Here is a 10,845-nt window from a genome sequence, read left to right as displayed (position 1 = left end):
AGAAAGCGCAGCAGGCTCTCTTTTAAGGGTTTTGCATAAGCAGTGGTCCCGCCCTAGCAGTGGGAGTGTGCCTGGGGGCAGTGGTCGGGCTGATGGGCAGAGCACTGGAGGGATTTATGGAAACAGATGCTGGTTGGAGTTGGAGGGTGAGGAGATGGGCTTGAACTAAGCTCCCCCACCCCCACCACTTCTGCATCCCTGGTCAGAAGCAGACCCAGAAAAGACCAACTTGGCAAACACTCACCAGCCCAGCCTGGCCCCAGAAGAGACCTCGGATGACAGCTCACAGGTTCTGTCAGCTGAGAAAGGGGCCCTGAGGACTTGGGCTGCAGCGGGGCTGCTGTGGACACAACAGTTACCAGAGGTCGTATGTGTCGTGCTCACTGCAGGTCGGGCTCTGCTGCGGATTCATTTGTTCCTTCCAGCAGCCCCTGAGCTATGCACTCAGTGTCCCCATTTTCACAGGCACAGAGAGGTCAACCGATCATGATTAGAGATGTTTAGGTGTCAGAGCTGAGATTTGAACCCAGTCATGTGGGTTTAGGACCTTAAAATCTGCTTGGATTTGATTTGTACCTTAGACCCAAAGGGAGAGAGTGGCCAATATGCTTTTCAGTGCCAACAGACTGACTCGGTGACAAAACCTCCATTTCATTCATCTTCAGGGCTATTATGAATGTCATCCCCACTGTACAGATGATGATTCTGAGGCTCAGAGAGTGTGTTATGTTTTTTGCTCAAGTTCACACGGTTACTTCCTGTCAGAGCCCAGATGTGAATATAGGTCTGTCTCCCTGCAAAGCTCAGCAAGTCATACGCAGAAAAGGAAAACTTGTTAATCGCTCCGTCATGTTTGACTCTTTGCGACCCCACAGACTGTAGCCCCCCAGGCTCCTTCTGTCCATGGAATTGTCCAGGCAAGAATACTACAGTGGGCAGCCATTTCCTTCTCCAGAAGACCTTCCCAACCCAGGGATAAAACATGAGTCTCCTGCATTGCAGGCAGATTCTTTACCATCTGAGCCACACGGGAAGCCCCAGCAGGGAACAGAGCCACAGTAAGTGCTGAGCCCCTTCCCTCTTCTCTTGGGTCTAGGATTCATCTCCTGGCTCCCGTGTGTCCTGGTCTGGCTCTAGTGCCCCACCCAGAGGTCCTGTGGCCGAGTTCCCATCCCAGCCAGACCACTTCCTGTTGGCAAGTCAGCCAGAACATGACAGAGAGGGTCCAGACCCTAGGGAGGGCCTGATTGGAGCCTGGCCTGAATCTCCTCAGCCCATCAGTCTTCCTAGAGACTTTTCCACAGAACAGCCATACAGACAAGGGTCACGTGGATTGGCAGTCGATGCCTGGCTCCCGAGTAGGTGCCTGAGGCCACCTGAGAGCAGAGTCCCTTTTCTCTCCACTCAAAGGTGGACTATGGAAGGTTGGTTCTGTGATTTTTCCAAGAAACTGGGCAGAGAATGGGAACATCTGTGCCCTGGGCTGTGTTCTGGATGCGGCTCAGGACACAGTCTGGAGGACGTCATCTGGAGTCACCCTGCCTGGGGGGCGCTCTGGCAGGCCTTCGAGAAGGGAGCCTCTGGCCGCTGCCCCAGGAGACAGGGAGCCCAGGCCAGGCAGGGAGCAAGAGAAGGGCTTGAGGCTTGGGCAACGGGAGGTCTTCTCCATCCCCTGTGGGTGCTAAAGTGCTTGGGGAGGCCCAAGTGGCTAACTCAGCAGGGGGGATTGGGGACCACAGCTCCCCTTCCCCAGACCCCTGGACCAAGATGCCTCCCTTCTGTCTGCTTTGGAGACAGGCCTGTGAAGGCATCTCTCAGCTCCTCCTGCAGCCTATCTGTCAAGGCTGCAGGGAGCATGGAGACCGTCTGCCAACTATCCCTCCCCTGACCCTTCTTCTCCAGTTGGTATATTTTTCAAAAATAAATTTTATTTTTTTAAGAAGGGGATCTTTACATGGTTCCAAATAAAAATATTCTGAAAAAGCCATATTCTGAGAAACCTCACTGCTACCTGTGGCTCCATCCACTCTCTCCTCAGTTCCCCTCCCCGGGGGACCAGGTAACTATTCCCGTGCACTCAGGGGAGTCCTTCCTGCGCTTCTTGATGCAAGTCAAGCACATGCAGCTGTATTTAATATTATTTCCCTCATTTTTATTATATAAAATTAGTATGCTCCATGTTGACTTATGTCTTAGCTATCTTTATTTCATGTCTCCCGGAGATATTTCCCTGTCACTTTTGCAGAGCATCCCTCTTGCACTACATCATTTTTTATTAATCCACACCCTAAAGAGGAACACCTGGGTTATTTTCAACCTTTTCTGTCTTATTTTTGAATTTGATCTTGAGTGGAGCTTGATTTATGCCAGACTGCTCTGATCAGGAGAAGGTAAATGGGGAGAGGTGGTCAGGACACAGGAAATGAGAAAAGCAAGGATGACCGGGAAAGGGCAAAAGGTAGAAAAATGTAGAAAAATGAGAGAAGCAAGAGAAAGAAGCAAAACAGAATGTGGGCAACCACACAAGATAAGAAGGAGACAGAGCAGAAGGAGGGAAGGAAATAGAAACTAGAGTGAGATGAGTGGAGAAGCATGCGAGGAGGGAGAGAGGAGAGCCAGGAAGAGGCCATCAGAGGATGTCAGAGCTCGGTGAGGATACCTCCTGTGAGCAGGGGGTCAGGAACACTGGCTGGACCACAGTCCCTACAGAAACCTGGCGGGTCCAGTACACCAGGTCAGCCACGTAAATCAGCAGGTTGACCGCTGTTGGGATGGCCACAGCCAGTCGCTGGTCTCAGAAGTACATGTCGTAGGTGAGCCCGCTGATGCAGCCCATATCACTGGACTGCTGGGGCTGTCTGCCAAGCTCCTCATTGAACTGGTAGAGTGGCCAGAGGACCAGAGCGCTGACATAGAGTAGGATGGAGAGCAGGCTGAGCACAAGCTGGAAGAGGGGGAAGGGCCCGGGCAGCCTGCATTCCCATTCGCCCAGGTTCAGCAGGATGGCCAGGCTGCTGGGATGAAGCAGATGGAGTACACGGCCACACTCCACTCCAGGGCCGGCTGGTACAGGTACAGGGAGGTGTTGATGATGAAGGTGAAGATGAAACCAGCCATGAAGGTCTCCAGCACCTTCAGCAGGCCTGGCATGGTGAGCGCATAGCAGGAGGTCTCTTTGAACCAGTAGGTGGTCCAGTGCAGGGTGCTTACATGGCACACAGCACAGATGTGACAGAGGAGAACCTAGAGGCAGTGACAGCCCGGTCCCGGTAAGGACCATCAGGCAGGACCGGGACAAAGGCGACAGAGTAGGTGATGGGGGCCGAGAGACAGAGGATGGTGGTGCAACAGGTGTAGGTGACAGAGAAGCTGCACCAGAAGAAAGGAAAGAAGGACCAGAGCACACATAGTCGACTATGGAGATGACGAGGGTCACAACGAAGCAGACGCACCAGAAGGACGTGGACCAGTTACCTGGGGCCCCTCTCCAGATGCCCATGTCGGCCACCAGAGAGAAGGCCACGCAGGTGGAGAAGAGCTGTGGCGGGCAGAGGCAGAGACAGCAGCACGTGACCTCCAAGAAGCCCCTGTCTCAGATGTCACCCCAGTGCACGTGGTGTTGCGATGGTCTGGCTGGTGGTGAATCGAGTCAGCCGCCTGGAACAGGCTCAGGCTCTGTGACGGCTGAGGCTCAGGATCTGTGGAGTTGGAACCAATGGCTCAGACACTTGGGTAACAACACAGCCGCTCCAGAATGGTTCTCCCACCCATCACCCTCGGCCTTATCAGGAGACTGTCATCCCCAAATCTCACAGCCATGTCTGATCTGGCCCCAAACCATGAACATTTGGGGCCTCTTGTACTGATACCATAATCTTGTGAGGTTGTTAAAGTAGAATCATCCTTACGTACAATCTCAAATCTTCAAGTCTCTCAAAATTGAAAACGATTTCTAAAAATTTCATTTGGTAGCAGAATGTACATGAGACAATTCATGGTCTCACGGTTCTCTGTCTCCCCCTCAGAGAGGACCAGAAGGCCCTGGCCCCTAATGCAAGCTTGGTTTGCTCCAGATTAGGGGCACAAACCAGTTTGTACTGGAGGTGGCCCCGAGGATTTGTTTTGCTTTCCTTCATGGCGATTTCTGGAAGACATGGTGTAGAATCAGTGTTGTTTCTTCCAAGGGTTTGGAAGCTGCAGTGGTTTAATTTCACAAGAAAATCCAGATTTCTGCTCCTTTAGAAACCTCAGGAGACCTGGTGTCACCAGGCTGTGTGCCCTTGGGATGGGGGAGTAGCTGGAGGTGAGCAGCAGCTACAGCCTCTTTCAGTTCAGTTCAGTTCAGTCACTCAGTGGTGTCCGACTCTTTGCGACCCCATGAATTGCAGCACGCCAGGCCTCCCTGTCCATCACCAACTCCTGGAATTCACTCAACTCATGTCCATCTAGTCGGTGATGCCATCCAACCATCTCATCCTCTGTCATCCCCTTCTCCTCCTGCCCCCAACCCTCCCAGCATCAGAGTCTTTTCCAGTGAGTCAACTCTTCGCATGAGGTGGCCAAAGTATTGGAGTTTCAGCTTTAGCATCATTCCTTCCAAAGAACACCCAGGACTGATCTCCTTTAGAATGGACTGGTTGGATTTCCTTGCAGTCCAAGGGACTCTCAAGTGTCTTCTCCAACACCACAGTTCAAAAGCATCAATTCTTTGGCACTCAGCCTTCTTCACAGTCCAACTCTCACATCCATACATGACTACTGGAAAAACCATAGCCTTGACTAGATGGACCTTTGTTGGCAAAGTAATGTCTCTGCTTTTGAATATGCTATCTAGGTTGCTCATAACCCTCCTTCCAAGGAGTAAGTGCCTTTTAATTTCATGGCTGCAATCACCATCTGCAGTGATTTTGGAGCCCCCCAAAATAAAGTCTGACACTGTTTCCACTGTTTCCCCATCTATTTGCCATGAAGTGATGGGACAGATGCCATGATCTTAGTTTTCTGAATGTGAGCTTTAAGCCAACTTTTTCACTCTCCTCTTTCACTTTCATCAAGAGGCTTTTTAGTTCTTCTTCACCTTCTGCCATAAGGGTGGTGTCATCTGCATATCTGAGGTTTTTGATATTTCTCCCAGCAATCTTGATTCCAGCTTGTGCTTCATCCAGCCCAGCATTTCTCATGATGTACTCTGGCCTTTTTACAGTTTTCCATTTATATCTTTGTGTAGTTTTCTATATTCCTCTTATTCTCCTGTAAAATCTACATAAACAGGTCTATGATCATCTCACGTGTGCCCATTTCCCCCTCTTTTGGTATGGCCAAGCTTTCTGCCTGTTCACAGGAGAAACCACCCCTTCATCCCGGGAGCATCCATGTTCTCAACCTCTTGTACAGCCTTCAACACATGTTCAGAAGCTTTGAAACTGTATTTAGACACATGTTTGCATGCATGCACACATGCCTGTAGGGAGTATCTGTATCTTCCTTTTTTCTGTTTTGTAAACATAAGACCGTGTTCATGCACAGGGCATCTTGTTTTCCACCACCCCTGGCAGGTGCAGCTGGTCCTCTCCAGGGGCCCAAGTCTTTCTCCATTCCCCTTTACTTATTTGTTTCCCTCCTGGCTTCTTCCTGGCTTCTGTGGGTATTTGGACTGATCCCCCTTCTCTAGATTAGTGGACCCTCCCCCTGTGAGTCTCAGACACTGAGACGAGGGGTCCTGGGATCCATGTGACCACCATACTCTAAAGGCAGGAGGTTGGCAAGCTTTTCTGGAAACTTAAAAAAAAATATGACTAATAATATATTTTTCATTTCTGGAAATTCATTTTGTTCTGCTAGGGCTACTGCGGCAAATTATCATAAACCCGATGGCTTAAAACCACAGAAACGTATTTTGTCACAGTTCTGGAGGCCAGCGTTGTGAAACAAGGTGTCAGCAGGGCTGCTCTGCCTCTGATGCCCCAGGGCAGGGTCCTCCTTGTCTCTTTTAGCCTCTGGAGGCGCCTTGACCCGTGGCTGTGTTACTGAGCTCAGGCTTGTCTACTCAATCCTCAAGAAGCTAAACACTGAGAGACGAGTGTCGGGCTTTGTCTGGGACGAGGTGCCACTCCTCTGCTGTGAACACAATCATCACCCACGTCTGTGCATTAGCCCATGTTGGGCGGTGGGTTAAAAAAAATACTAATGAATGTTTCCACCATTTTTTGTGGATCAACTTGGAGGATGGTTTTTTCCAGTTTAGCAGGTCTACGTTGAGAAGGAGATCATATGTCCAATAACAGTCACAGGACTTTTCTCTTGCACTGAAACCTCCTGCAGGGAATTGTCTTAGTGGAAATCCACCCCCACTGCCCGCCCCCGCCTCCCCACTCCACGCCATTAGGGATGCACTCTGGCCAAATTGAGTGACCTATCAGGTCTTAAAGGGAGAGACTACTTCAGAACCCCTTTCTTCCTCAAGCAGTGGTGACACTAAGGCTGTGCCCCGCCAACACACTAGAACCCCTCCTCCTTCTGGAGACTGGAGTTGCGAGGGAGGGGGAGGGGGCGCAGAGCAGGGCAGCCCCTGCCTGGGGCATGATAGGAATCACAGAGGTCGGGGCTGGATTCAGTTCCCTAAGAAGCTGACCCCTCTTCTCCCTCCCTTGCCTGCAGCCTCCTCTGTGAACGGGACAGGCTTTTCATAGTTTAGTTTCCTTTTTGCCTATAATTTAGTGCCTTTGTTGGAAGAATCCCTAATTATGGAGTAACAGGAAGACCTGCGCATGGAGTTCCCTCCCACTTCCAGATCTTGCAAAAAGAGCTCCACCTGCAAAATACTGGAATCATTTAGAGCTCCATGCAGGGACCTACACTCTTCACGACTGAAAACATACATGGGCCAGGTTGTATTGAAACCAGAAAAACCATTTTTTTCTTGATTACTGGGCCATACCTCCAGTTTTGTCCATCTGCCAAGACGCGTGCCAGTGGACTTGTAGAAGCGATGGCCTGTAGATCCCCTCCCCCCACTTCACTGGCTCATCCAGAACAGATTTAAAGCAAACAAGCAATTCTGCCTTGGGAAGAGAGTGGTACAGGGTCACAAACACGCCATTTCCCACTTCTGCAGTGTCCAACTGGCCCCAGAGTTTCAAAGAGCAAAGAACACACCCAAACAGGTGGGAAGGGGGGCTCCTGGGACCCACACCCCTCTACTCACTCAGTCAAGAGCTCGGTGCTCCTTCAGAGGCCCGTTTCCTTCTCTTAACAGAAAGTGAAAGCACTCTGTGAGCAAGGCGTGGGGAGGGCCAGGGCAAGTTCCTGAAACTAGCAGTTCGGCTGCTGCTGGAAAAGACCTATAGATCCTCGCTGGGACTAGCTGGCACTCCACTCCTCGCTGGGACTAGCTGGCACTCTTCCCAGTGGCACTCTGCTCCTTGCTCCAGGAAGAAAGGGAGGGGCTGGAGACATGGGGGACCTGACCCCTGCCTGGATGCTCATTGTCCCCAAGTCAGGCCCAGCTGCTTGTCGCTGAAGAAGCCAATACAGAGAGCTAAGTCTTGGGTTTTAAGAAAAGCAGCTTTATCTTATGGAAGCCTGAAGAGGGTGTTTCACTGCCCAGAAGAATCAACCCCCAGCACAGCAAGTCTCAGCTGGGATTTACACGAGGAGGGAAACCTAAGGGGCCGCAGGCTGTGTGCCAGGGGTGCTCTGTGCTTCTGTTTTGGGAGACCCCTGGGCCACCTTGCTGGATTGAGATGGTGAGTGTGGTCCCTTACTTTGTTCAGATCAGCACATCAGTTCTACTGGGTCAGTGGTCATATATTTTCTAGAGAAAAAGAACTGAGACAGAAACAGCGTTTAATCGGCAAAGCAAAACTGAAACCAGAACACCAAACTCTGTTTAAGTGTTCATAAGCCTTTGGTTGAGAACCAAGCAAGGTTACAGTCCGGTGCCGGGGACCTGCCTGACCACCATGCTCACCATGTGCCAGTCCTCAGGCCTGGGCACCAAGCCCATCGTGGGCTTCCTCCTCCACTTGGGGCAGCTGCTCTCCACCTGTGTGCCCTTCTCGCTGGGGGCCAGTGAGGACACTCTGAAGGGGGACGTAATTAACTGGTGCATGTTCATCTGGTGCATCTGCTTCATTGTGACCCTCACCGTCTTCATAGGGGAGTTTTGTGGGCTCCGGTCCCCGCCTCCCCTTCTCCTGGGACGGCTTTCTCCTGTGTCCATGCCTTTTACTTCTTCATCTTCTGCCTCTCAACGTCCATCGTCTTCGGCGCCACATACATCAAGTTCTTGCCTCCAGGCTCCACCCAAAACAGGGTCATCACTGCCGCTGCATTCGCCTTCGTGGCTGCTGCACTCTATGCCACTGAAGCGTTCTGCATCATATCCAGCCTGGAGGCATGGTCTGGCTCAAGCCAGCCTTCCCAGGCCTGCTCAGGAGACCCAGAGAACTATGCTGACTGGTTCTTCATCACCGTCATCAGCAGCCCCACCAGTATCAGCATCAGCCAGCCCTTGTTCGTGGTGGTGGACTTCATATGCTTCCTCCTGGAACCAGCTATGAACTTCATAGTGAAGGGGTTTTGATCGAGTCAAAGACAAAAAGCTCTGTTCCCTACCTGTGTCCTGTCTGAGCAGAGGGTGCTCTCTGTGCTCCTCTGCCCCTAGTGCTCTGTCCACTCCACCAGTTCAACAGGAAGCTGGATGGGCAGCCCCGGCGGTCCAGTGATGTGAGCTGCAGCAACAGATGCATCGGCTCGGAGTGCGCCGGGGACCAGCGGCTTGGCTGTGGCCGTCCTATCCAGCTGCCGCTTGATGAGGCCGACACTGAGCACCTGGCCTGTGAGGCTATTGTAGGGACTAAGAATTCACTTTCTAAATGAGAGGGGTTCTTTACAGAGCTCTGACGTCCTCTGATGCCCTCTCCCTGGCTCCCCTCTCCCTCCTCGCATCCTTCCCCATGCATCTCACTCTTTTCCATTCCTTCACTCCTTCTGCCTGTCTTTGCCCTGTTTTGTGTGTTTGCTCACCTTCTGTTTTGCCTTTCTCTTGCTGCCCTCATCTATTCTACACTTTCTGCTTTTTGCCCCTTTTTCTGGTTATCCTTGGCTTTCCATCTCCTGTGTCCTGACACCTCTCCCCATTTTCCTTCTTCTGATCCACTAGGACCTGAGACCATTTCCTTGTCTGCCCACCTCCTAAGGTGCTGACTCCACCTCATACAGCCCTTTGTGCAGCTGTTCACACCCTGGGCCTCCAGAGGGGCCTCGTTGCCAAAGCAAGTCTGTCCCCTGGGGGTGCCTTAGTTGGTGTGTGTGTGTTGGAAGGAGGTGGGGGTTGGGGGTGAGTACCAAGGGGTATGGCCCACTTTCTCCCAGGGGATGGGGTATACAGCCCACCACTCCTTGAATTTAACAAAAGTCTCTGCAGGTCAGTAACTTCCAGTGGGTGGGGTTCTTGAAGTAGAGACCCTGGTCCCTAGGCCCCAGCTGGTGGTTGGCCCCGTCTGACATTGGCTCCAGAATTTTTCCAAGCTTACTGAAAACCCACTGCCAGCAGAGGCCATCTTAAAGGAAGCAAAGGCTGAATGTCTCCCCATCCCAGCTACTCTCTGGGAATCCAAAGTAGGACCTGGTGAATGAACCCCAGAGTCTTGAAGACACCTACCTGCAGAGTTGGTGAGGGACAGCGAAGTGGCCCTCCCGCCTTAGGGGTCAAAAACGCAGGTCCTGCCTCTGCAGGGAGAAGGGCATCACCACTGCCAGCATTAAAGGTGATGTTAGCCTGGGTGTTATATTTTTCTTAACTTTTATTGTCTCAAGGGCAAAAATTACTGGTTGACTATATTTTTCCATAGAAAGTTTCTTTTCAAAACTTGTTGATGGGGTGGTGTTGGATGGGTGGGTATTGCTGATGCCACAGTCGAGGAAACTGTGTTGCTTGAGTTTGTGCTGCACAGACATGTGTTTCTATATGTCAGCTGTTTTCTGATGCTGCCTCCTGCTTCTCCAGGACCCACACATAATATGATCTAAATAAATGTAAATCCTCATGGATTTTTTAAATTGTCTGAAATTTCTGGATACCATCAACCCTGCTATCAATCATAGGTGACGCCTTGCCCTTTCTCTTACAACTGTAATGCTCTTTTTTAACCTCAATACAAAGATAAAAGAAAAAACCCACAAACCTGACATACGCTAATTGCCCCAAATTTTCTCAGAGCTGGGAAGGATGGAGCAGATTTTTATTCTCACCCAAATGCTCATCTCTGGGAGTCCTTCTCAATGTTTCCCCACTCCCATCTTTCCTCGGGACCTGGGGCATGGCCCAGTCCAAGACAAAAAACAGTTGTGTCCCCAACACTAGACTTTCTGTCCCCTGAGCTCTTAAAGGACCCGAGCCCGGTTGACTGCATGTAACGGCGTGTCCCTGCGTGCACGCCCAGCGCGCGTTTGTCTGTGTGTGTGCCTGTGTGTCTGTGCTCGCAGGTGCATTTGGACCAGCAGCCTTTATAATAACTGGCGGACAGGAAGCCACCAATATTGTGCTCAGTCTCCTTTCTCAGCCACAAACCCCAGAGCCCAGCATCCTGGAGTCACCGGGACTGGAGGAGTCAGGCATCAGAGCTGTGGCGGCTGGTGGTGGGGGAAGCAGGGCAAGGCCCCTGCTGCTGCCCCTCGCTCCTGTACTGGGATGAAGCATGAGCTCTTCACCCGGGGGTGGGTGGGTGGATGGGGAGGGCTCAGGACGTGGTTCCCATGGCAGGCAAATCTTAAGAAGCAATGAAATAAAATTCATTTTTTAAGGTAAGACAAGAAAAATTTAAACATAATTCGTCTCTCCCT

General features: G+C 51.4%; 1 protein-coding gene and 1 pseudogene across 1 annotated transcript; one reads left to right on the top strand and one right to left on the bottom strand.

The window, feature by feature from the left end:
• Positions 1-2,486: 2,486 nt before the first annotated feature.
• On the bottom strand, positions 2,487-7,963 carry LOC108635464 (annotated as a pseudogene).
• LOC108635463 (myeloid-associated differentiation marker-like) lies at positions 7,962-8,850 on the top strand (the record flags this gene model as incomplete). Its single annotated transcript, XM_018045591.1, has 3 exons — positions 7,962-8,104; positions 8,158-8,569; positions 8,686-8,850. Coding segments are annotated over exons 1-3 (720 nt in total), but the record flags the coding sequence as incomplete, so codon positions are not given.
• Positions 8,851-10,845: the final 1,995 nt, after the last annotated feature.

This window comes from Capra hircus, unplaced genomic scaffold, assembly GCF_001704415.2.
Source record: "Capra hircus breed San Clemente unplaced genomic scaffold, ASM170441v1, whole genome shotgun sequence".
Lineage (NCBI taxonomy): Eukaryota > Metazoa > Chordata > Mammalia > Artiodactyla > Bovidae > Capra > Capra hircus.
Note: the sequence above shows the minus strand (reverse complement) of the source record. Positions and strands in the feature narration are given on the sequence as shown.